This window comes from Microcaecilia unicolor, chromosome 6, assembly GCF_901765095.1.
Source record: "Microcaecilia unicolor chromosome 6, aMicUni1.1, whole genome shotgun sequence".
Lineage (NCBI taxonomy): Eukaryota > Metazoa > Chordata > Amphibia > Gymnophiona > Siphonopidae > Microcaecilia > Microcaecilia unicolor.
This window is the reverse complement of record NC_044036.1, coordinates 191,727,436-191,755,392: the sequence shown is the minus strand read 5'-3', so window position 1 is coordinate 191,755,392 and position 27,957 is coordinate 191,727,436. Positions and strand designations below refer to the sequence as shown.

The 27,957-nt window shown below is 45.3% G+C and overlaps 1 protein-coding gene across 1 annotated transcript in view; it reads right to left on the bottom strand.

Moving 5' to 3' along the window:
* Positions 1 to 27,957, bottom strand: part of AMT (aminomethyltransferase) — a 182,600-nt gene that overhangs the window by 83,128 nt on the left and 71,515 nt on the right. The window contains exons 4-5 of the mRNA XM_030205537.1: positions 23,289 to 23,420; positions 10,005 to 10,083 (exon numbers count right to left, since the gene is read on the bottom strand). Coding sequence (XP_030061397.1) covers positions 10,005 to 10,083; positions 23,289 to 23,420 — 211 coding nt within the window. The remainder of the gene's footprint in view (positions 1 to 10,004; positions 10,084 to 23,288; positions 23,421 to 27,957) is intronic.

The window sequence follows — 27,957 nt, the reverse complement described above, 5'->3', positions numbered from 1 at the left end:
TAATACCCAAGCCGTGAGGGTCAGGCATAGGAGATTGGGATGAGGGTCAGAAAACATTTCATTCTCTACAGTCCTTTGGAGGACAACTCCAGAAGTAGAGGGAACTATATCTGCCTCAGTTAGAAAGGCTCAAACTAAGATCATGGTTCCCCAATCCTGCTTGAGTTTCAGCAGAATCTTAAAGGCAGTCCCCCCAATTGAGGAAAAAGACATCTGATGCTAGCCTGCCATGGTATCTGAGTCTAGAGTAGTACTAGTAGTACCAGTAAAGTTAAATTTGCATTTCATATAGAAAGAGAGGAGCCCCCATCATCCTAACGAAGGTAGCAAAGTGAAATCATAGTGGGACAGGCCTCAGAAGTGGTGCAGAAAAAGATTCAAGAACCCTAGTCGCTAATCAAATTTAGCACACCTCCCCAACCGAAACAGAAAGCAGGCCAGACAAAGAAACCACTATACTGCAAAGGGTGGAAAAAGTGCCAAAACAGAGGATAGGATCCTTACTCCTTACGGGACAGGTCTCTAGCAAGGTCAAAGAGGAAACAGAAGGGAAGACCTGAAAATAGAAGGTCTGACACTTGCAGGATTGTCCAAGTTGCAATTGGAGCCTATGACCTTGGACCCACGAGCAAAAATCCACGACTGACTGTCCTCGAACTACATCAACACTCCAACTTACACTCACCTTCATACATTCACACACTAAACGGCACAATTACCAGTCGACTAGATATACCCTTGAGAAAAAGAAGCAGAGCATAACTGGGTACCATATCATAAACACCCACAAATTCATATACCCTCTTCATCATTCTCATACATTTACACACACACTCCTCCTTTATTTCACAAACTTAGTCCAGATAAACCTCACTTCATAAAATACATTACCCCTAACAACACTTCACTGTCCCCCACGAGTTCATTCTTAGAAGTCATTTAACACGCAACAGATCACTTAGGATCCCCTGAGAAAGTGCAAAACCGAAAGCACTCGCTATTGCACAAAGGAGCAAGAATGAACGTAATGAAATTACTCCTAGGAATCTATTCCTTAACACTGCTCCAAATACCGTTAGCCACACCTACCACTACTACTTATCATTTCTATAGCGCTACTAGACGTACGTAGCCCTGTACACTTGAACATGAAGAGATAGTCCCTGCTCAACAGAGCTTACAATCTAATTAGGACAGACAAACAAGACAAACAAGAGATAAGGGAATGTTAAAGTGAGGATGATAAAATAAGGGTCCTGAACAAGTGAACAAGTGATGATTATAACACCATACCAATACTACACAGCCAATTCAGGATTACCAGACACATCAATCTCAACCAAACCGGCAACAGAACTTACAATAGCAAAGCATTGTTCCACAAACAAACTGCACGACCAACACAAAAAGGCTCTAAGAAATCCAAATCGACATACAAAACAACAACTAATAAAGGTTCCCACTTTCACCATTACGGAAGATCCTTACCTTACAATTCAAATAGGTTACATCAATGCCAGATCAACAGTAAACAAAACAGAAATGATAAAAGATTGGATCACATCGGAAACCTTAGATTTACCCTTCATCAGCGAAACGTAGATCCATGACCAAAAAGATCTCATAATACTGGACCTTTGCCCTCCAGGATACAACATTATACACTGGACCAGAATAGGTAAAAGAGGCGGAGGCATTACCATAATCTACAGATCCCATCTCACTTTAGAAACCACTGCTGAATCAATCACACCTCAACTAGAAATTGCCTCAATCAGATTGCAACATAAAAGTGTAGCTGGCAATCTAAATTACGTCCTATTCTACAGACTGCCAGGCACTTGAAGCAAAGCATATATAACCCTAATGGATTTCATATCGGCCACTTGTACATCTAACTCAAACATACTAGTCACTGGGGACATGAACCTTCATTTAGAAGACCCAAACTCAACTGGTGTCCAAAATTGTAAGGAATTCTTCCAACTATGGGATTTTGAATGGCCACATCCGAATGCCACCCACAGAAAAGGCCACATACTTGACCTGCTAACCCATAAATTTGCAACACACCAAATCATTGAAGTCATTGACCACAAATGGACGGAAATTCCATGGTCAGATCACTTCAAATTAAATCTGATCCTACGTTGGCTGAAGAATGGGCATCTCAAAGCTGATGAAATAAAATCTTACCAAACCAGAGGTAAAGTGGACACAACTGTATTTTGGCAATCAATTTACGACAACAATTGGTCTATTCCATCTGATTCCATCAACTATCTTGCAGATTGGAAATCGAGATATATCACCGTTCTAAATGAATTAGCTCCTTTACGAACAAAAACCTAAACCAAACAAGATCCCGTGGTTCAGCGAAAATGTGAAACAATTAAAATCTAGAACCAGACAACTCGAACGAGCCAGGAGAAAAAACAAAAATGATCAAAATCTAAACGCTTGGAAAGAATCACATAGAAAATACAAATATGAAATCAAAAAATCCAAACGGAACTACTATAATGAACAACTAGGTTCTGACTACAAAGACATGAAAAAGTTATACAATCTACTGGATAAATTACTAGACACAAAACCAGTGTCCTCAACAAAATCAGGAATCCCAACAGCATACGAACTTGCTAACTACTTCAAAGGCAAAATTGTCGATCTACGCAAAAATATGTCACAGGACTATACCAACCTTGATACCTTCCTTAATGAGCTCGACCCACGCTCAGAAGAATACTCAGCTGACCGAACTTGGACAAATTTCGCCTAGATCACACAAGAAACAATAGCACTAGCAACCAATAAGCTCTCTACAGCCTACTGTCAATTGGACTCCTGCTCCAATAATCTAATGACCCCCCTCACCCCCGCTCGATTCATCACTGAACTTATCTACCACCTCAACTTCTTGTTCCAGCATGGCATATTCCCTAAAGACAAAGGTAATATGGAGGAGTGGCCTAGTGGTTAGAGCACTGGTCTTGCAATCCAGAGGTGGCCGGTTCAAATCCCACTGCTGCTCCTTGTGATCTTGGGCAAATCACTTAACCCTCCATTGCCTCAGGTACAAACTTAGATTGTGAGCCCTCCTGGGACAGAGAAATATCCAGAGTACCTGAATGTAACTCACCTTGAGCTACTACTGAAAAAGGTGTGAGCAAAATCTAAATAAATAAATAAAAATGAATAATATACTACTCACACCATTACCAAAAGACACCAAAAAGAAAACTAATGATATCACCAACTACCAACCTGTAGCATCCATCCCACTTACAACCAAACTGAACTGATTGAAAGCATTGTAGCTAAACAACTTACTGAATACATCGACAATTTCTCAATCCTTCATGAATCACAGTCGGGCTTCAGATCTCTCCACAGTACGGAAACCGTCCTAGTAACTCTCCTAGCCAAGTTCAAAATGGAAATCACATTAAGTAAAAACATACTCCTCTTGCAATTCAACTTGTCAAGCGCATTCGATATGGTTGACCACTATATACTATTAAGAATACTCGACAAGATAGGCATAGGAGGGAATATACTCAAATGGATCAAGGGTTTCCTAACCAAGAGATCTTATCAAGTAAACGCAAACACATCACCATCATGGAGTACCGATTGCAGAGTACCCCAGGGTTCACCTCTCTCACCCATATTATTTAATCTGATGATGATCCCCCTTGCTCATGCCCTACACAAGCAAAATCTTAATCCTTTTCTGTATGCGGATGATGTCACCATTTGCATACCGTTCAACTCTAATCCAACAGAAATCTCTGTTGCAATGAAGACTAGTTTAAGCTTAATGGATGCCTGGGCATCGGCATTCAAACTCAAACTCAACAAGGAAAATCTCACTGCCTTATTCTCTCTTCTCACCACAAAACAAACCTCCCTTCAACCATAAAAACCTCAGAATATACTCTCCCAATATCGGACCAACTGAAGATCTTTGGAATTACTATTGACACCAACCTAACCCTGGAGAGCCAAGCCTCTGCTACCACGAAGAAAATGTTCCATGCAATGTGGAAACTCAAACGAATTAAACAATTCTTCCCAAGGGAAACTTTCCGTAACATAATTCAAACAATGGTACTATCACATGTTGACTACTGTAATGCTGTATATGCGGGATGCAAAGAACAGATCTTAAGGAAACTCCAGACCGCGCATATCAGGGCAGCTAGACTCATTTTCAGAAAGACAAGATTTGAAAGTGCTAAACCCCTATGCGAAATACTGCACTGGCTACCAATCAAGGAACGAATAGCCTTCAAAATTTGCATTCTGGTCCACAAAATAATCCACGGTCTGGCCCCAACCTACATGACCGAACTTATTGACTTACCAACTAGAAACATCATCGAATCAAGAACGTTTCTAAACCTGCATTACCCAAACTGTAAAGGACTAAAATACAAATCAACATATGCATCCAGCTTTTCCTACATTTGCACCCAGCTCTGGAATGCATTACCTAGAAACATTAGAACTGTGAACACCCATCTAAAATTCCGAAAAGACCTCAAGACTCACCTCTTCCGGAAAGCCTACCCAGCAGACCCGAACTAATTCATGAACAATGCATCACATCTATCGAACTAAGAAATGAACAATACCCCTTCCACATAATCATATTACTTCATACTGTACAAATTTTACCACCAGTTATAATTAAGTGTACTTCTACCCTTATCCTACTCTGTATTGCTCACTAGAAGCTGTAGTCCCATCCCCTGAGACTTATCAGCCTCATTGGGATTACTTCTCTCTATATGCTACTATATATTCGTCCCAGAGTTGTATTCTCTTTTCCGGAACCTTATCAGCTTCCTTGCACCTACTGCTACTCTATTTTCCACTCTGTATATAGTCACGGAGTTGGTACTCTCCTCTCCGGAACCTGTAAGCCACAATGAGCCTACTGCTATCTGGGAAAATATGGGATTCAAGTGTAATAAATAAATAAACACTAAGGGACTTTGTTGTTGAGATGAGTTTCAAAAAGATCCACCGAAGGAGTTCCCCTTTCTCGGAAGATCTTGTGGGCAATGCCCTTGTTGAGAGATCACTCATGTGGTTAAAGAATCCTACTCAGCTTGTCTGTCAGACAGTTGTCTTTCCAAGCCAGGTATGTGGTTCTGAGTACCATGCATGGCTGGTGGCCCAATTCTATATCCCAACTGCTTCCTGCTTGTTCACTTAGTACATGACAACCTGATTGAATTAGTACTATTTGGTTCAACAGCTGATCTCTGAAAGCATTTATCGTGTTCCAGATTGCCCGCAGCTCCAGAAGACTGATCTGAAGTTCTGTCTCCTGGGTGGACCAGAGTCCCTGGGTTTGAAGCTTGTCTACATGGGCCCCCAAACCAAAAGTGGATGTATCTGTGTTTAAAACTTTCTTGGGTGGAGGAATTTGGACTGGGAGTACCAGGGTCAAACTGAGTCAAATCATCCAGCTGGGCCAGCTCCAGTATAACTAATGATATCCTCAAGGTTCCCAGTGGCTTGACACCACTGGGACACAAGGGTCCACTGGGCAGCCATCAAATGGAGGCAAACCATGGGAATCACTATGGAGGCTATGGGCCTACTAACCTCAACACCTGCTAGCTGCACTGAACCTGAGTAGTGACATTAGTGAGAGCAGCTGTCTGTACCTGAGGCAGGCAGGCTCGAGCTTGAACCGTGTCTAGCAAAGGCTCCAATGTACTCTAATTGTTAAAATGGGAACAGATGGGACTTAGGGTAGTTTGATAATGAGCCCTACGAGCCATCAACACCTGAACAGTCTTCTACACTGATTCTTGAGCTTGCCATCCAGATACGTCCAAGCCACAGAGGGTATCTCAGATTTCAAGTAGGGAAACACCACTTCCTGTCCTTTGGCCTCACATCTGTCCCCAGATTGCTTACACAATGCTCAGTCATAGTCTTTGATATGCTCTTGACCAGCCTATTGTCCAAGCACAGAAACTGTGTAGCAATGCTGCAATTATGACTAGGAACTTTGAAAATACTCTGGGGATAGATGTGAGGCCAAAGGGCAGGATACTATACTGGTAGTGGTGCTTCCCTACTCGAAATCCAAGATACCTTCTAGGACTTTGGATGTATCTGGATAAGGGTACAAGCATCCTTCAAATCCAGAAAGCACAGCCAATCGTTTTTCTGAATCATGAGAAGATGGGTGCGGAAATCATTCTGAACTTTTTCCTGACCAGATACCTGTTCCCTTAGCTCTAGGAAAGGATGGAATCCCCCTGTCTTTTTGAGTACAAGGAAGTACTCAATATATAAATGAAATCACTTAGAAGCAAAAAAAAAAAAAAAAATAATATATATATATATATTTTTTTTTTTGCTTCTAAGTGATTTCATTGCAGACCTTATTTGTGAGGAAGGTTTTTTAGCCAATGATGAAGCAGTCCGGCTCCATAGGCTTTTAATCCAGGAGTTTCTTGAGGCTTTTTCCTATCCACTTTTATTTATTCATTTGTACATGTCATGATGCTCTCTCCTACATTTTTGATAACCTTTATATTGAGCGGTGTGTTGTGACAATATCTGGTTCTCTACCCGGTTTATTGTATTTAGAAGTTTGAGTCTGTGCCTGCCTTGGTTGACTAGAGGGATGTCCCGGCTTAGAGTGAGAGAGCAAAGGTACAGGTTATCTCTGGGACTCCAGGGTAGCTTCCTCTCCAATGAGCTGGAAAGACACACTGCATCAGTAGGTTCTAGCTTTGATGCCCGGTTAGGCACCAGCATCGACAATCATCCAACAGGCAAAGAGTGGGTCTACAAGATGGTTGGTACTATAGGTGGTGCAAACATCCTCGATGCCTTAGTGCCATACATCTGCAGGATACGTCCTAGCTCCTCTTAGAGCATGACCCAGAACCGCTCCTCAAGGGCCTGGTAAAAGCAGGGCCTGTGCCGGTGTGGAGAGAGACTGCAAAGATGTCAGTGCCGAATCAGAAGTGGGGTCCCAGTTTCAGGGAGAATAGGCACATCAGTACTGGTTCTACAGAGCCCCTTCTGTAGAAGCAGTCATCTCAGCACCGATGCTTCTCGAGTACCACCCTGAAGTTCCCAGCACCATGCTTCGAGGAGGATTTATGCTGGTACTTCTTAGCCTCTGCTCAGTGCATGACATCAAGGTATTTTGGTGTTGACGATGATGATGCAGAATCCATGTGTCCCCTCAGCACCAATGTGTCACCAGTGTCCAATGCAGTTATTATTATTATTAACATTTGTATAGCGCTACCAGAAGCACGCAGCGCTAAACACCTGACATAGAGAGACAGTCCCTGCTCGATAGAGCTTACAATCTAAAAATACAGACAGACAAGACAATTAAGGGTGAGGAAAGTACTGGGTGAGAAGGAACAAGGAGAAGGGAATTGTTATGATTGGGGTCTGAACCCCTCTCAAACTTACCTCTTTCCTGTGAGTCAGCTTCTTAGCTGGCTTCTGTTTCTTTTCTCTTTCCTTTCTGAGCTGGCTCTGTCTCTCTGTGCTGGCAGCTTCCAGCAGCATGGGGTTAATTGTTTCACTATACTGCACCTGTGTGTGTGTTGCCTGAGTTGCTCTACCTCTCTTTGGGTGTACTGGCTTCAAGTGCTTCACAGGGTTGCATTGGTGTGGGTTGGGCCTCTCTGGGTCAGTGTGCTTTTGCCTAGGTCTAGGGAGAGTGACATCATCTGGGAGGGCCTTGATAAGGAAGTGGGTTCTTTCCTTCAGAGCCTTCGCAACGTTTGCTTCTGGCTACTTGCTTTAGGTCCAGGTTAGTTTAGTGTAGTCAGTGTGCACTTGTGACGTGTGTGTTTGACTTTCCTGTCTTTCCCTTTGGCTCCTCTGCTTTCCCTTTTGCTACGGTGTGTAGCACTGCTGTTAGTGCAGTGCTGGAGTTTGGTGCTGGGAGCACCCTTGTTAGTAAGTGTTTAGGAAGCACCTTTTGTTGTTGGGGTATTTGGCTTTCCTGCTTGTTTCCTTGTGCTTGCCCCGCTTTTCCTCATGACCTGTGTTTAGCTGCTGTAGCTGGGTGCTTAGGAAGCACCAGGGTGAGAACCCATGTTTAGCTGCTGCAGCTTGGTGCTTAGGAAGTACCAGTGTTAGGTCTGGTATTTGTCTTCCCTTCCTTTTCCCTTGTGGTTTCCCTGCACTTCTGTTAGTGTAGGGCGTAGGGGCACCCCTGTTAGTTTCTATTAGGAGCACTGCTGTTAGTGGAGGGCTTAGGAGCTTTTCTGTTGGTGCTGGGCTTAGGAACACTTTTGGTCACTTTAGGAGTTAGGTGCACTTCAGTTACAGCTTGTTCTAGTCCTGGTCCCTGTGTCGTCCAGTAAGTCCTGCCGGCTACTCGAACCCATGAGCTCAACTCCTGGGGGGCTTAGTAGCTAAGTGCAGGTGAAGCTGTGTGGACCAGTCCAGTGTGCTCCAGTCCCGTGTTCCAGTCCTGTGTCCTCCAGTCCGGGGGACCAATCCAGTGTGCTCCAGTCCAGTGTGTTCCGGTCCGGTGTGTGTTCGTCTGATGTGCTCCAGTCCAGTGTGTTCCGGTCCGGTGTGTGTTCCAGTCCAGGGGATTGCAGTCCAGTGTTCCAGTCCTGTGTCCTCCAGTCCGGGGGATTCCAGTCCATTTGTTCCGGTTCGCTGGGCAGTGCCTGCAGTCCCTGCCAGTGTGCTTACCCAGTGTTGGTTGGTGGGTTTTGCCTGCTGCTGTCGCTCCTCGTCAGCAGCCCAAGGGCTCACGTTTGCTCCAGAGCCCAGCCCCGCGGGCTCTGAACCTGAAAACCTGACAGGAATTGAGTAGTGGTTAGGAGCCAAAAGCAGTGGTGAAATGGTGGGTTTTCAGCATAGATTTGAAAACAGGTAGAGATGGAGCTAGGCGTACAGGCTCAGGAAGTCCATTCCAGGCATAAGACGAGGGAAAAGGAACGAAGCCTGGAATTAGCAGTGGAGGAGAAGGGGGACGACAAGAGAGATTTGTCCAAAGAGCGGAGTTTATGGGGAGGAATGTAGGGAGAGATGAGAGAGGAGAGGTAATGGGGGGCTGCAGAATGGATGCATTTAGAGGTCAGTAAGAGAAGTTTGAACTGTACGGGGAGGAATATAGGGAGAGATGAGAGAGGAGAGGTAATGGGGGGCTGCAGAATGGATGCATTTAAAGGTCAGTAAGAGAAGTTTGAACTGTACGCAGAAGCGGACAGGGAGCCAGTGAAGTGACTTGAGGAGTTCCAGAAGCCATGCGGACCGATGCTCTTGATGCTGATGCATCGGACTTCTGCATAATGAAAATCCATCACGAAGACCCTTCTAGCTTTCTGAGTTCTCTTCTGCATTTGAACACAAAGATCTTATGTTCAGGGCCCACTACATTTTAGGACACACATTATGCTGGGCAGTCACAGACATGGTCCTATTACATTCTGTGCACATCTTAAACCCCATTGACAGGTTTGTGGGGCATCACAGGAAAATAGCTGCAGTGAAATCAAACGGCTCAATTATAGAACAAATGGGAGAAAATCTTTCTCAGGAACTCAAACCCAGCTGAAGCTTTGGCCTACAAACAGTTGCGAGCTACAAAAAAAAAATGAAGGAAAAATAAAAGGGCCAAAAAAACCCTAAGAAAAAAGAGGAAGGGGGAACAACACACAAAAAAGAAAAATCCCACAGTTCTTACACAAATTAAGAGCAGGAAGGCCAAAAATAGCTATAAAAAAAGTTTTACTTGCTGCCACAATGGAAGACGTGTCTTCTCAGCTCTGTGGAGAAATTGAAATTGTGGGTCCCAGTTGGGAAAGCACTCATGCATGCGCAGTGCGGGTCTTCTAAAAGGGTATCTTGAGTAGTGTCCATACCGGGGCTCCATGGGGGGACTTCATCACTTCCCCACTTGTGAGAATGCTATGGTTGGTTTGTCCTCAGAGAAGAGGACCTTTGATCCTACTTAACATTTTTTTTTCATGAATGGTTACCTTGCAGGGCCAGCAGTGAATGGTCCATGACCTCCAGGTCAACATCATGTCCAGAGGCTTTAAATTTTTTCAGTTTGTCCTGTAATGGAAAGAAGAGCTGGTCAGCATGGTTTCTGCATTGAATCTGTATGTTTTGCTAATTCTTTATCCTAAATGCTTGGCACTGAGAGTATAAGGCTAGCCATAACTGGCCAATACTGCAGTAATGAACATCACTTGCTCACAGTGTTCCAACAACACTTATACTTAATGATGATATTTGGATGATGCTGCAGCAGGTAAAAATGACAGCAAAAGTCAGGATAAGCAGGAAACAGTATCACAGCAACTTAGGAAAGAGAAACTGGTCACTGTGTCAACAATAGAAATGTTAAGCCGAACCAAAAAAGCAAAGGCAAAAGCATACAGTCACTGCATCAGAGCAGCAGATCAGGGTAGGCAATGCTGTCTCAAGGGAGCAAAGATGAAAGCAGGTATGATATAAGCTTATACATAGTGTCTCACGACAATTAAATTACAAAATGTCAATTAAATTACAGAAGAAATTTCAACTGCTTCAGAATACAAGTACTAGATTGATTTTTAAATTTAAAAAATGTGTTTGTCACTCCTTTGTACATGAAACTTCATTGGCTACTGGTGCAGGCACATTTAGGGGTCCTTTTACAAAGCAGAGGTACCTGTACTGCCGCTTTGCCATTTGCTAATCAAGTGCTACAGCCAGGCTCATGCCCCCAATGCACGCCATTTCCAGTGCTCAAAAAAATACTTCACATTTTTTTAGCACCAGGGGCTTAACCGCACGCTGTCCGGTTACCGCCGGGTTAGCACAGGATCCCTTACTGCCTCCTAAGCAGATGGTGGTTAGGGCTCCCCTGGGAAATGGCCATTCAACAAGTGTTTCACTTACTGCATGGCCATTTCCATGCCCTGCCCGGAATTTCCTTTTTTCGGCGGCGGTAAAAGGGGGCCTCGGCACACAGCAAACCCGTGTGCCAATGCCACCACATAACCCCTTTTATCCCTTTGATAAAAGAGGCCCTTAGTATTTAAATTGTCATGTTTTATTTTCACTATTCTTTATGGAACAGCCCCTGATTATTTAACTCACGTGATATCCCTTTCAACTAACCAGAAAACATTTCGTTCCATCAGATTGTTATTTGCTTCATTTTCCCCCATGTAAAGGTGTCTGATTTAAAAAAATATTGAGAGCTCTTTCTCTTTTCAGGCTGCTCGAACTAATTATTTTTTATTTTGTAAACATTTGAAAATATTTAGGGCGATATGGAAAAATTAGGGCTTACCTGATAATTTTCTTTCCTTTAGTCGCAGCAGATGAATCCAGGAACTGGTGAATTTTATCCGTCTACCAGCAGGTGGAGATAGAGAACACTGAAAGAAGGCAGTGACCCAGAGAGCCCAGATCCTTCCCTCTTTAGTATATCACACATTCCAAAGCAGAGAAAAGCACACAGAATCCCAACTTTACTCACAACAAACACACTCACTGAAACGCAGTGAATCAAACTCTAACGCATGAAACATGGAACTCTTCTCTTTCTTAGCTCCTGAACTATATATACACAGCATGAAACCAGGGAGGGACCCTGGATTCATCTGCTGCGACTATAGGAAAGAAAATTATCAGGTAAGCTCTAATTTTTCCTTCCTTAGCTTCAGCAGCAGATGAACACAGGAACTGGTGGGATGTACCCAAGCAATCCCTAAACTGGGTGGGAAGCAGCAGCTCCTTGAGAGAGAGAGAGGACCCTCGCCCCAAAACTAGCATTGCTATGGGCCGCCACATCGAGTCTATAATGCTTCACAAACGAGAGGTGAGAAGCCCAAGTAGCCGTCCGGCAGATTTCTAGGACTGAAAACATGGTAGTTTCTGCCCAGGAAGAGGCCTGTGTGGAATGTGCCTTCAAGACTTCCGGTGGAGACTTCCCGGCCAGAATATAAGCAGAGATAATCACTTCCCTAAGCCAGTGTGCAATGGTGGCCTTGGACGCCAGAAAACCTCTCTGTGGTCCCGCTAAAAGAACAAAAAGGTGATCCGAACACCGAAACTCGTTCGACATCTGCAAATACTGCAACAACACGCGCCTAACATCCAAACAACGCAGTTGCCAGAAGGATTCCGGGCAATCCTCCCTCCAGAAGGAAGAAACAGAGGCTGGTTGAGGTGAAACGCCGAAACCACCTTAGGTAGGAATGAAGGAACCGTCCGGAGGGTAACTCCGAACTCCGAGAACTGCAAAAAGGGATCCTGACATGAGAGGGCTTGAAGCTTGGACACTCTGCGCGCAGACGCCATGGCTACCAAAAACACTGTCTTGAGAGTAAGATGTTTTGGAGAGGCTTGCCAAAGAGGCTCAAACGGCACCAACTGCAAGGTCCACAGCACCAGCCCCAAACTCTAGGAAGGGCACGGACTACGCAACGGAGGACGAAGGTGCAAGGCCGCCCGCAAAATATGGCCCACATCCAGGTGAGCTGCCGACAAACCAGCCACACATCCCCGAAAACACGCTAGCGCTGCCTCTTGAACCTGCAGGGAATTGTAAGCGAGATCTTTCTTCAAGCCCTCCTGCAAGAAGGCTTGCATTTGGAACACAGACGCCTAAAAGGCCGACCAAGCAGGGGCCGCGCACCACGCCTCAAAAGTCTGCCACACTTGTGCATAAACTGTAGTCGTAGATCGCTTGCGAGCGTGCAGCGAAGTTGCAATGACTTTGTCAGAATATCCCTTTTTCTTCAATTTTGCCCTTTCAAGAGCCAGGCCGTAAGACCAAAGCAGCAAGTATCTTCCATAACTACTGGCCCTTGATGCAGGAGGTTTGGCACCAGAAGAAGACGGAAAGGAATCTCTACCAGCATCTCTATCAAATCCGCATACCATGGACGTCATGGCCAGTCCGGCACTATCAAAATCACCCGACCTGGGTGGCGTCGAATTCAATGAAGAACCCACCCGATCAAGGGCCACAGAGGAAAGACATAGAGAAGTGATGACAACGGCCACTGTTGCGCCAGAGCGTCCAACCCTGTGGAGCCAGGCTCCCTTCGTCTGCTGAAGAACTGTTCCACCTTGGAATTCTTGCTGGATGCCATGAGGTCGATCCGAGGAGTGCCCCACTTGAGGCAAATCTGCTGAAACACTTCTGTCGCCAGTTCCCATTCCGCTGGATCTAGGGAATGGCGACTGAGAAAAATCAGCTTGTACATTGCTTACCCCGGCAATGTGTGCCGCCGACACGAGCAGAAGATGTCGCTCTGCCCAAGACAGAATGGCTGCCGCCTCTGCGGCCAATTGTCGGTTTGGAGTACCACCTTGGCGGTTGATGTAGGCCACCGCTATCGTATTGTCTGACAGCACTCGCACAGCACGCCCCTCCAGAATTGCGTGGAATGCTAGAAAGGCTTGCCGAATGGCCCTCAACTCCAAACAGTTGATGGACCAACTCGACTCCAGCACTCTCCAAAGGCCCTGAGCATAGTGATGCAGGCAGTGCGCCCCTAATCCCAATAGACTGGCATTGGTGGTCACCAGAAGCCATTGTGGGGTAGCGAGAGGCATCCCCCGCCGCAGATTGGCTTTGGAGAGCCACCAAGACATGCTGTCCCTGGCCTGCGGCTTCCAAGGAAGATGTCGCTGATATTCCTGAGACATCGGAGACCACTGACTGAGCAGGGCATGCTGCAGGGGCCCCATGTGAGATCTCGCCTATGGCACCACTTCAAGGGTGGCTGTCATCAAACCAAGCACCTGAACATAATCCCAAGCCCAGGGGCGAGGCAGCCTGAGCAAATGAAGAATGTGAGACTGCAACTTGAACCGCCTGTCGTCAGGAAGAAAAACACAGCCGAGCGCTGTGTTGAAGGACACTCCCAAATAGTCGAGTGACTGAGAGGGGATCAGCCGACTCTTGGGGAAATTGACGACCCAACCGATGGCCTGAAGAACCTCAATAACCCGGGCTGTGGCTAGCCGGCTCTCCAGCTCGGAATCCGCCCACATTAGCCAATTGTCCAGATACAGATGGACTGATTCCTTGTTTCTGAAGAAACGCAGCCACCACCACCATCACCTTCGAAAAGGTGCGCGGTGTCGTAGCCAGCCCAAACGGCAGTGCCTGAAACTGTAAATGCTGGCCTAGAATTGTGAAGTGTAGGAATTGGTGCTGAGGATGCCAAATTGGAATATGCAAATATGCCTCCTTGAGATCCAGCAAAGTAAGGAACTCCCCCGGTTATACCGCCGCAATCACTGAACGCAGAGTTTCCATGCCTCACTTTCAAGCACTCGTTTACTTTGCGCAAGTTGAGCACCGGTCTGAAAGACCCTCCTCTCCAAGGCACCACAAAATAAATGGCGTACCGGCCTGCACACAGCTTGGCCTTGGGAATGGGCACTACCGCTCCCAATTGCAGCAGGGATGCCAAACATTCACGCACCGCTGCCCATTTCACGGCCGTGGCGCAACGGGATTCCAAAAAGGCGTCTCCAACGGAAGTCGCAAACTCCAACTTGTACCCTGTGCTGACCATGTCAAACACCCATTGGTCCGTGGTGATTTTGGTCCACTCTTCGAAAAAGAGGGACAAGCATCTCCCTATGCTTCGAATTGAAGAATGGACCGGTACACCATCATTGTGGAGCCCGTCCTGGGCCTCCCTGCTTCTGGGCAGCGGATGCGGATCTTTTGTCCGAACGAAAGGAAAAACGTTGCTGAAATTTGGAGCGCTGAAAGGAACCTGAAGAACGTCCAGGTTGGTATCGATGTGTGTCACGAAGCCTAGGCTTCGAAGTGGAACCCTTGAAAGTTGCCTTGACCGATCCTCAGGCAGCCGATGGGATTAGGAAGCCCCCAAATCTTGCACCAGCTTCTCCAAATCTTCACCAAATAAAAGCTTTCCCCAAAAGGGGAAAGGTGTTGTTTAGAAGACATATCCGCTTACCAGTGACGAAGCCATAGCAAGCGTCGCGCTGTCAGTGCCAACAACATCTGTTTGGCGGAGGCCCTCACCAAATCATTCAGGGCATCAGCCAAGAAAGCCAGCCCTGACTCCATGCGAGGCGCCACTTCCACCAGAGCGCCCGCGGAGTCCATGCTGGATTGGACTGCCTGCTGAAGCCAGGCCAAGAATGCTCTGGCCTCATACGAACTGCAAATAGAAGCTTGTAAGGCGAGGGCCGAAACCTCAAAGGAACGCTTCAAAGAAGCTTCTAACCAACGATGCTGCATATCCTTCAATGCCTTCCACCGGGAGGGTGGTCTTCTTAGTGACAGCCGTCACGAGCGCATCTACCCTCGGAAAGGTAAACAGAGAAAGATGAGGCTCCCCCACTGGGAGAGCCGGGACATAGCCTAAGAAACTTTCAGGGCCCTATCCGGCTCCATCCACTGTGCTGTAATGAGGTCCTGAATAGCCTCATGAACGGGAAAAGCCCAGGAAGGCTTTCTAGTGCTGGCCATCTTAACATTAACAGCAGCGGCCGCTACCCCATCTGGGTCTTCAATATTTAGAGCCTGTAAGGCGTCTGTAATAAGCTCTTCCCTATAAAAAATCCAGACCGCAGATTGTTCCTCCTGCTCATCCCGCAGAATCTCTCCCTCTTCCAGGTTCTCCACCTCAGACGGTCTAGAGGAACCCTCCACGCCCCCACCAAGGGACTGAGGAGAATGCGCGCTTAGACAATCTGACGCCGAAACAGAGTGGACCCGCATACGCTTCAGCGCAGAGGTGTCCCCTGCAAGGGAGGATAAGGCTTCTTTCTTCAGGTGCAGGAAACTCATGGGCTGCAGGAACTGCGGACTGAAGAGGCAGTTTGACAGCCACGGGGGAGGCCTGCTTCATTAAAAAGGCCTGGTGCATTAACAAAATGAATACAGGGGGAAAAGGATTCCCCTGCTCCCCCACACCAGTAACAGTGGCAGCTGCAGCCCCTCGAGAATCCCTGGGCATAAAAAACCCCTCAGTGACACTGGCCATCGTCCTCCCGAAGGGCTCCACCTGAGGAACCGCATGGTCTGCTCCGGTGCGTCCAAGATGACGCCTGTGCTGAGAGCAAGTACACGGAAAAATTCAGCGTTGGCCGCTGCACCTGGAGCCCCCAAGCCTTTCAGGCAGGTCGAGCTACAAACTCTGGCCGTATTGCGCCGCTTGCCACAGCGCAATCAGCACTTAACAGTTTCTGCCGCCATAATACAGTCGAAACGGCGCTAGCACTGAGGGGAATGGAATCACGTGACTCACCCTACCACCAGTTATGCTCGCAGTGGACCTCCCAGGAGGAACCACACGGCGGTTCAGTTCCCCAATACCCAGTCCAAGGAGCTCAGGTTTGGTAACGTACTGCATATTTTCCGTTTTTGTTTTTTTTTTTTGCTGTGAGGAAGGTCCAGGCAAACAGTAAGCACAGCACAGAAAGGCAGCAGAGGAGAAAGATCACAAGGGTAATGCAGGGACTTGCAATCAGGTATGCTTTTAAAGTAGGCACCACAAGCCACACAACCCAAGCTCAACTGGACAGACCAGGAGCCTACTTCTTCCCAACAGAATCCAGGAGCTGTTAAGATCCGTCTAACACCTGCTGGAGATAGAGATAAACTAAAGAGGGAAGGACCTGGGCTCTCTGGGTCAGTGTTCCCTATCTCCACTTGCTGGTAGACGGATACAACCCACCAGTTCCTGGATTCATCTGCTGCTGAAGCTAAGGAATATGCTAATTGTTTATTGATTTTCTGTCAATGTTTGTTATTGTATTGTTTTATTTCCTTTTGTAAACCACTTTGAATCAATTTTATTTGGAATTCAGCAGGTTATAAATGTCTGAGATTGAGACAACAAAGCTGAAACAGGAAAAGCTAGAGATAGAAACTGTAGGACTAGGGGGCATGCAATGAAGCTACAAAGTAGTAAATTTAATACGAATCAGAGAAAATGTTTCTTCACTCAACGTGTAATTAAATTCTGGAATTCGTTGCCAGAGAATGTGGTAAAGGTGGCTAGCTTAGCGGGGTTTAAAAAGGGTCTGGATGGCTTCCTAAAGGAAAAGTCCATAGACCATTATTAAATTGACATGGGAAAATCCACTGCTTATTTCTGGGACAAGCATCATAAAATGTTTGTGCTTTTCTGGGATCTTGGCAGGTATTTGTGACCTGGATTGGCCACTGTTGGAAACAGTATACTGGGCTTGATGGACCTTTGGTCTGTCCCAGTGTGGCAATACTCATGTACATAAGACTGAAAAAAATGTAGCCTCCTTTCTATCTGTAGGAAGTCTGGGATGGTCACTTTTTCTGTGGCTATGCTCTCCTGGAGACAGTCAAAAGCTAGGCCCCTGATTTGACTGAGGCACCAGCTAGGACTTCTGCTGCTTAGGTCTGGAGCAGTTCCCTGGTGATTGCTGGGAAGGCTGTGCCAGAAAGGTATGCATATGCATTTGAGAGTAGAAGGGCCTCCCTCTGATTTATGCCTGTATGTCTCCAAGAAGAGAAGGTCACACAAAGAGTGGGCCGAGAGAAGGTTTTCATGGTGTCATTGCTGCGGTGTCCTAAAAAAAATTATATCCTCAGCAGGGGACATTTGCCAGCTTTTCCTGAACAGTTGGTACTAGGTCTGACATGCAGCCAAGCGAGTCTGCACACATCAATACCTAATGCAGAAAGCCTGGACGCCACATCAAAAGTTGCCTGGGCCCAGTGCTTTCAGCACTCCTACTTGGCTACTAGCTCGCAGAGGTCTGGGCAGTATCTGCAAACTCTAACATACTGCACACCAAGTGCCACAAGTAAATGCTCCTGTAGAGTTGGTAGAACTTTGTGCGGCACACAAGCATTGAGGCTTGGTAAATCTTCCTCCCAAAAGAGGTCCTAGCATCTTACTCCAGGGGTGCCGTGGGTCCTAGAACTCTTAGCTCTTCTGAGAGCAGATTCGACCACCATAGAGTTGTGGGAGAGCTGGGTCTTCTTGAATCTGAGTGCCTTAGCTCTTTTGAGCGTAGATTCAACCACCATAGAATTGTGAGGGAGCTGGGTCTTCTCGAATTCGGGAGCTTTCTGTACTCTATACATGGAGTCCACCTTCCTAGGAACTGGCTGCACAGAGAGAGGGGTCTCCCAATTCTTCATCTGTGCCTCCCGTAGGATGTCGTGCCTGGGTACTGTCACGGTCTCCTTGGGGGGGATCCTCATAATCAAGGACATCAAAAATAGCAGCCTTGGGCTCACCCTCAGCATCCAAATGAAATGGAATGGCTCTAGACATTTCCCTCAAAATTCAAACAAAGGAGAGTGCATCTGATTGGGTCTCTCTCTTTTTCTGAGGTGGGGAGGGGTCTGAAGGTAGACCAAAGGAGGCCATCTCCAAGACCTCCTCTGCTTCTATGTCAGACACACAAGAACAGTCAGCACAGAACTCTTCTGGAGAGGGTGTCAGCATCTGCCTCAGGTGAATAGACAGCTAGACACAGACATAAGCATCAAGGGGTGGGTCCTAATCTGAACATTGAGGAGGTTTCTTGTGCCAGTCCCAGAAGTTTACATTGGAGGAGGTGGGAGCAGCACAGGAAACAGTAGTGGCAGGCAAAAATCAGCGGTCCCATTTGTCTTCTTTGGATATTAGCGTGGGCCCAGCAGAGCTGCAATGGGAAGGAGGAAGGAAAACTGTGTTGCGTGGTGGCAGTTGATGAGAGGGGAGAGGAGAAAGAAACAGGCTAATACGGGATGGATGAGGAGGGAGACAGAAATGGGGTAAGACTGGATGGGAAAGGAGAGGCAGTGAGTTTGGGAGGCAGGAAAGTGTATAATATTGTCACAACTGATCTATGGGAAAGATAGGCCAAGCAGGCTTGGTTTGTGCTTTTGATAAGCAAGGCCTGAATAAAAATCAAATTGGCTTTCTGACCCTAAAAAAAAAAAAAAAAAAAAAAGAGAAGTTTCAGTGACATGTCTTCTTGACAGTTGGCAGCTGTCGGATGTCGAAATTTAGCTCTGACAAGAATAACTTAGGTAATGAACAGGTGGAAGTTAAAATGAGAACTTCGTGGTTAAGTGACCTGAAGAGGCACTGGGAAGTCCAGGTATGGAAAGCAGAAGGGGAACTTTCGAACTGAGTGGTGCAAATTTGCGGTTTAGGGATGCAACAGTAAAGGTCAAATTAGATGGAAATAAAGGGGCCAAAAAGAATATTTAAGAACTGACAACTCCAATGCAAAGGGGAGACCATCATAGGCGTTGTCAGGCCTCCCGGCCGCTCCATCTAAAGAATCCCCATAAGAATATATGTCTATATTCTTATAATTGACTGCTTGCTGTGGGTAAGATAATAAACTTTATATTTATCCTATCTCCTGTGCTCTTCTCTCATTCTTTATATTGATAATTGTCTGCATTCTATACCAGGGGAGAAAAGTGCACTTCCCCCCTGGGTGGAGTCAGTGAGGTAATTTTAGAAGCAGCCTTGGGGACTTTCCGGCGTTCGGGACACTTTCAGCTGGTCTGAGGTGTCTTGAGGGCTGAAAATAACCCAGAATTTTGAACAGAAGGTTGTAATTGGGGCTAAGGAGGCTTAGCCTACGGAGCGCCTATGCGTAATTTTTTTTTTAATTTTCTTTATTGAATTTTCTTTAAATTTACAAGATTAACTTATAAATTTGCAAAACAGCACTTCCATTACAGAGATTGTGTTTAAGGGAAAAAGCAAGAAAAACAAAGAAAAAAACTATATAATTACTCATTATCAAACACATAACCTCCGAATGAGAAAAAAAAAAGGAAAACTATTTCAACAAGGAAATGTTAATTTCTGCTTTCTTAGACCACATTTAGCTTTGGGAGGAGGAGTTTAAATGAGGAGATATATATCTTTAACAATTACAAAGCATATGGCCTGATCCGCTTTATCCCGGTATTATAATATTCTTAATACTTCACATAAACTATCTAGGCAGTTTTTTTTATTTTGTATAGAGTGTCTAAGTTGATCTGGATCAAAGAACACATATTTGTTGCCCAAATCTCTATATATAAAAGGCACCTCCAACGTTCGAATGAAACCTCAATCCGGAAACTTGAGGCGATCGAGATATCCGATTTGGCCATGAGTGTCTGCCCCGCCCTCGCGTCACAACGTGATGACGTCGAGGTCGGAGCAAACACACTCAACGAATCAAGGAAGCCCATTGGTTAATCTCTGTTTCCACTCCCCAACGCAGCCATCATTCCCATACACTGAAAACCAAACAAAATCGCCACTGCACCCCGTCTCCCCACCCACACTCCCCCTCACCCACCCTCCCGCAGCCGCTAGATCACCGTTCCGCCGCACCCCCCTCTCCTCTCCAACTCTGGCCATGCAGCAGGACGATTACTACACACGAGGGGAACTGACCCAATCAACTACAATGTAAGCAAGAAGGCCCATTGGTTAATCTCTATTTCCACTCCCCAACACAGCCGTCATTCCCATACACTCAAAACCAAGCACACCTACGAGCTGCTGATACACATTGACGTTTTTTTTCCCTTCTTCCATCTGAAACACATCTAAAGCTGTTTCTACTGGATAAACTGCGCCTTTACAGGTAAAGGACAAAAGGTTTTTGTTTTTGGTTTCTTACTGCACAGCATTTTCATTTATTTGAAAGCTCTGCACACCTTTTTCATTTATTTGAAAGCTACACATCTGTTCATATCAATATCATGAAATCTAAACTACATATCACTAAAACAGTTTATCCAGCCGTTCCCTGTCAATGTGTGTCACTGAAAGAGTATGAGGGAGCTCCAGCTGCCTGTGGGTCACGACAAGACTTAGCTGCTGGACGCCAGAAGCAGTGTCTCCTTAGGTTGACAGTAAATAGCAACCCCCCCCCCCCACCAAGCACCTCGGAGGGAGGAAGGGAGGGGACAGGACCATGGAACTGGGAGGGAGGGGGAGGGACCCTTGAACTGGTAGGGGGACCCTGGAACTGGGAGGCGCACTATGGAACTGGGAGGGAGGGAGGTAAGGTGACCCTGTAACTGGGAGGGTGGGGACCCTGAAACTCTGAGGGAGGGTGGGGGGGACCCTGAAACTGCAAGGGACCCTGGAACTCGGAGGGAGGGGGGATGACCCTGGAACTCGATGACCCTGGAACTCGGAGGGATGGAGGGGCCTCTGGCACAAACTGATTCTCACACACACTCTCTCTCTCTCACGGCCACACTCGCACCCAGTCTCACTCTCTCTCTGTCACACACACACACTCGCACATTCACTCTCTCTCACACACTCAATCTCACACACACTCTCTCAAACATACACACTCCGAGGAAAACCTTGCTAGCGCCCATTCCATTTCTGTCAGAAACGGGCCTTTTTCACTAGTATTTAATACAACATTTACAGGGATATGCTAATAGAAATTTTGCTCCCATGGATTTAACCTCTTCTCTATACGCAAGAAACACTTTTCTTCGCTCGAGTCGTTCTAGTAACGTCAGGGAAAATCCAATTTTTTTGTCCACAAAATGTTTTTAATGAATTTTAAAGTAAAGTTTCATTAAAGCATTTAGATCTTGCTCAAACACAAATGACACTAAAAGTGTCCTATGTGTAGAGACCTCTGATATGGATTCTTCCAATAAAGCTGGGATGTCTTGAAGATTCAGTTCTAATTCTTGATTTTTTTCAGTTGGATTCACCTCCAATTGTTTAGTTACTGGGAGGTAATAGATTTTGTTTATTGGTGGAATAGATGTCTGGGGATAGTTCAAGACCTCAATTAGGCATTTCTTAAAGAAATCAATCGGTGGTATTCCAATAGAGATAGGAAAATTCAAGATTCTCAAATTTAAGCGTCTATTCTCTATTTGTTCCAGCTTCCGAGATACCATCATTTTATCAGTAATCAAGGTCTCAGTGATTTTTTTTTTAAGACGAAAGTTCTGTTTGCGTCTGTGTATTTCGGGCAAACATTTCCTGTTTAACATTCTCAAGCGCTAATGTTAATGAATCTACCTTGTTCACAAGCAAAGCAGTATCTTGAGCTGTTTTAGTAACTGCTGCTGTCAAATTCTGAATAGCTGACCAGATAGTTTGTAAAGTTACCGCTTTGGGAGTTTCAACCTCCGTGTTCGAATCATCTGGTTCCTGGGGCAGAGATCTACCGTCTGAAGCTTCCCGGACGCCAACTTCCAACTCCGCTAGACCTTCTTCACTGCCCCGAAGAATTGCAGGGCAAAGCGGTGGATTAAGATCCGGTGGGGAAAGAGATGTTTCTATCCCTAATGGAGTTGTCGCTCCTCCGACAGCTCCAACCGCGGGATCCACCACACTGGAATTCACCGGGGTGCCCGATATGAATCGCAGAAGCGTTTGCTGATTAGGGGAAGATGTTCTGGTCGACAGTAGTAGACCTTTCACTACCCCTTATCTCTTGGTATGTGGCATTATTGAAAAAGGTAAAAGTTTAGTATAGTATATAAGAGAACTTCAGCGTGCACTGAACTGCAGAACCTCAGGCTCAAACCGCCATCTTGACTCCTCCCCTTTCCCCCTATGCGTAATTTATAATATTCTGTAAGTTACACACATAAGTATGAATCCCACTGTTACCCCACCCCAGTGAACACCCCCATTGCATATACTTGCTAAGGCATTTGTACATGTACCGTGTAAAATACCACTAAGTGCTCTGCTATCACTTATGCATGTAAGTGTACATTCACCCAAAAAGTGCTAGTATTCTATAAATAAAGCATGCATATGGGTGCTTAAATGTAGGCACCCCGTTATAGAATGAGGGGGTTGGTCCTTACTCAAGAAGAATTTCTTTCTCATGCTATGCCAGCAGAAAAGCCTTTATTGGACAAGACCTACGCTGTGCTGAATTTACAAGTACATGCATAATATTCATCCTTCATGCACTGTTATAGTAGTTTGAACTTATGTGGCCAAATAGGGATTTTTATGTGCAATGCAATTCTTTGTTTTGCTCTGGCCATTGCAATCTTTGAACTAATAGGCAAAAGGCAGCCTAGCTCTTGCTTTGCTCTTCAGTTTTCGGCTGCTTGACCCCAAAGTGAGGCTTTCACTGCATATTCTCTAGATTCTACAGAAGGTATAATACAACACAACTGTGTATTGGGATTGGTTATTAAGTACTAGCTCTATGTAATACATGAATCATTTTGGCTGTACCACAGAAAGGCAGTATATCAAAGGTGTTACCCTTATCCCTTATGCTAATCCTTAAGCAGTAATTAAGAAACACAAGTTTGACCAGACCTGCATGAGGGCTGAGTCCTTCTCAGCACAGCCAGCATTGGATACCACATACAGATGCCCTTGCGAGGTATTGGTTACTATCAGGTCATCGATGATGCCCCCTTTCTCATTAGTAAACAGAGTAAGTGTGCCCTGAAACAAAGGAACACCAGAAGACACACTTAGTATGCTGCTGTTGCTATGAAGGCACAGAAATGAAGGTCAACAAAAAGAAAGAGATATATAAAAAGGCACAGATTAATTTTAGGCCAATAAAAGAGAAGGTAATAATACAGTTCTTGATTAGCTTTCAGGCACTAAAACCACCTTCCTCAGGTCTGACAGAGCAAAGCTGACATTAGAAAAAAAGGGGAATTAAAAGCATTTAAGCGATAACCTGAACAGAATAGGTGGCAGAGGTTGATGGATGATTAAAAGATGAAGGGCAGAAGAATTTTATGGCTCAAGGTCTTTTAAGCTCTCTCTTTTTGTGCCAAAGTATCTTATTTGAACTCAAGTCTTACATTCTTGGATTATTTTAAAATTTTCTTTCAGTACCCTAATTATAAGGTCAGTGGTCTGGTCCTGAAAAAAGCGCTTCCATGAAGGTGTCAATTTGATCTGTTTTGTGGTGCATGATTTTGTATTGAAATTAATTGTTGTCCTTAAAATCTGACCCATCTCACCACTATAATAGCATTTTTCCTCACATCTTCTGCATTAAATAATATATACAACGTAAGGGGCTGCTACTCTTGTGCCTCCTCTGAGGATGAAAGTCTTTCCTCAATGGATGACTTTGATGTGTGCTGGCACCATTTGTAGTATGATATATTGCAAAGACTTGTTCCACTCTTTTCCAAATCTCTGTTAGAAACCTATTTTTCTATTTCTACTGTTCATTCTTTCCAACCCAACAAATGTTGGAAAGAATTATAAAAAAGGGGTCAAGAATGTCGGTCTGGAGCCAAAACAACTCTCTGAAAATTAAACGGAATGGGATGAAACTTGGCATGTGGGAAAAACCATACCCCCCTATGAAATGTAAAGTTGGTCACTCAATATAGAATAAAGCCATGTAACTTAATATAATAATGAACTGATAATTGATGCTAACTAGCAATAATTGGCACTTCTTGCCACCAATTAACAGTTATGCATGCAACTGACTCTTGCTGGTATTCTATAAAATATGCACACAAAATTCATAGCACACAACTGCAATGGCAGCTTGGACCAGAGAGGAGCATGGGTGGCTGGGATGTGTCCAGTACTTGCGCACACATTTTATAAGTACATAAGTAATGCCATATTGGGAAAAGACCAAGGGTCCATCGAGCCCAGCATCCTGTCCACGACAGCGGCCAATCCAGGCCAAGGGCACCTGGCAAGCTTCCCAAACGTACAAACATTCTATACGTTATTCCTGGAATTGTGGAGTTTTCCAAGTCCGTTTAGTAGCGGTTTATGGACTTGTCCTTTAGGAAACCGTCCAACCCCTTTTAAACTCTGCTAAGCTAACTGCCTTCACCACTTTCTCCGGCAATGAATTCCAGAGTTTAATTACACGTTGGGTGAAGAAAAATTTTCTCTGATTTGTTTTAAATTTACTACACTGTAGTTTCATCGCATGCCCCCTAGTCCTAGTATTTTTGGAAAGTGTGAACAGACGCTTCACATCCACCTGTTCCACTCCACTCATTATTTTATATACCTCTATCATGTCTCCCCTCAGCCGTCTCTTCTCCAAGCTGTATAGCCCTAGCCTCCTTAGTCTTTCTTCATAGGGAAGTCGTTCCATCCCCGCTATCATTTTAGTCGCCCTTCGCTGCACCTTTTCCAATTCTACTATATCTTTCTTGAGATGCGGCGACCAGAATTGAACACAATACTCAAGGTGCGGTCGCACCATGGAGCGATACAACGGCATTATAACATCCTCACACCTGTTTTCCATACCTTTCCTGATAATACCCAACATTCTATTCGCTTTCTTAGCCGCAGCAGCACACTGAGCAGAAGGTTTCAGTGTGTTATCGACGACGACACCCAGATCCCTTTCTTGGTCCGTAACTCCTAACGTGGAACCTTGCATGACGTAGCTATAATTCGGGTTCTTTTTTCCCACATGCATCACCTTGCACTTGCTCACATTAAACATCATCTGCCATTTAGCTGCCCAGTCTCCCAGTCTCGTAAGGTCCTCTTGTAATTTTTCACAATCCTGTCGCGATTTAACGACTTTGAATAACTTTGTGTCATCAGCAAATTTAATTACCTCGCTAGTTACTCCCATCTCTAAATCATTTATAAATATATTAAAAAGCAGCGGTCCTAGCACGGACCCCTGAGGAACCCCACTAACTACCCTTCTCCATTGTGAATACTGCCCATTTAACCCCACTCTCTGTTTCCTATCCTTCAACCAGTTTTTAATCCACAATAGGACATTTCCTCCTATCCCATGACCCTCCAATTTCCTCTGTAGCCTTTCATGAGGTACCTTGTCAAACGCCTTTTGAAAATCCAGATACACAATATCAACCGACTCCCCTTTGTCCACATGTTTGTTCACTCCTTCAAAGAATTGAAGTAAATTGGTCAGGCAAGATTTCCCCACACAAAAGCCATGCTGACTTGGTCTCAGTAATCCATGTCCTCGGATGTGCTCTGTAATTTTGTTTTTGATAATAGCCTCTACCATTTTCCCCGGCACCGACGTCAGACTCACCGGTCTATAATTTCCCGGATCTCCCCTGGAGCCTTTTTTAAAAATGGGCGTTACATTGGCCACCCTCCAATCTTCCGGTACCACGCTCGATTTTAAGGATAAGTTGCATATCACTAGCAGTAGCTCCGCAAGCTCGTTTTTCAGTTCTATCAGTACTCTAGGATGAATACCATCCGGTCCAGGAGATTTGCTACTCTTCAGTTTGCCGAACTGCCCCATTACGTCCTCCAGGTTTACCGTGAAGTCAGTAAGTTTCTCCGACTCGTCCGCTTGAAATACCATTTCCGACACCGGTATCCCACCCAAATCTTCCTCGGTGAAGACCGAAGCAAAGAATTAATTCAGTCTCTCCGCTACGTCTTTGTCTTCCTTGATCGCCCCTTTTACCCCTCGGTCATCCAGCGGCCCAACCGATTCTTTTGCCGGCTTCCTGCTTTTAATATACCGAAAAAAATTTTTACTGTGTTTTTTTGCCTCTAATGCTATCTTTTTTTCATACTCCCTCTTGGCCTTCTTAATCTGCGCCTTGCATTTGCTTTGACACTCCTTATGCTGTTTCTTGTTATTTTCAGACGGTTCCTTCTTCCATTTTCTGAAGGCGTTTCTTTTAGCCCTAATAGCTTCCTTCACCTCACTTTTCAACCAGGCCGGGTGTCTTTTGGAGTTCCGTCTTTCTTTTCTAATTCGCGGAATATGTATGGCCTGGGCCTCCAGGATGGTATTTTTGAACAGCGTCCACGCCTGTTGTACAGTTTTTACTCTCTCAGTTGCCCCCCTAAGTTTTTTTTTTTACCGTTCTTCTCATTTTATCATAGTCTCCTTTTTTAAAGTTAAATGCTAACGTATTTGACTTTCTGTGTACAGTTACTTCAAGGTTGATGTCAAAACTGATCATATTATGGTCACTGTTATCAAGCGGCCCCAGTACCATAACGTCCCTCACCAGATCATGCGCTCCACTAAGGACCAAGTCTAGAATTTTTCCTTCTCTCGTCGGCTCCTGCACCAGTTGCTCCATAAAGCTGTCCTTGATTTCATCAAGGAATTGTATCTCTGTAGCGTGTCCCGATGTTACGTTTACCCAGTCTATATTTGGATAATTGAAGTCACCCATTATTATCACATTGCCCATTTTGTTCGCGTCTCTGATTTCTTTTATCATTTCTGTGTCTACCTGCTCATCCTGGCGAGGTGGACGGTAGTACACTCCTATCACCATTTTTTTCCCTTTTATACATGGAATTTCAACCCACAGTGATTCAAAGGTGTGATTTGTGTCCTGCTGAATTTGTAATCTATCTGAGTCAAGGCTCTCTTTAATATACAATGCTACCCCTCCACCAGTCCGGTCTACCCTATCATTACGATATACTTTGTACGCCGGTATGACAGTGTCCCACTGGTTATCCTCCTTCCACCAGGTCTCAGTAATGCCTATTATATCCAATTTTTCATTTAGTGCAATATATTCCAACTCTCCCATCTTATTTCTTAGACTCCTAGCATTTGCATATAGACATTTCAGAGTATGTTTGTTGTTCTTATTTGCATGATGCTTCTTAGTACCTGACACTATTGATTTGACATCTTTTGTCTGATCTTTAGTTGTATTTAAGGGCACCTGGCCTACCACGGTCTGTTGTGCAACCTCACTATCCAGAAACCCTATCTTCCCTGTTTGTGAGGTATCTTTGCAAGATACCTTTTCCCGAACCATGCGCTTTTGAGCGACTGTCGGCCTTCCCCCCATTTCTAGTTTAAAAGCTGCTCTATCTCCTTTTTAAATGCCGACGCCAGCAGCCTGGTCCCACCCTGGTTAAGGTGGAGCCCATCCTTTCGGAATAGGCTCCCCCTTCCCCAGAATGTTGCCCAGTTCCTAACAAATCTAAAACCCTCCTCCCTGCACCATCGTCTCATCCACGCATTGAGACTCTGGAGCTCTGCCTGTCTCTTGGGCCC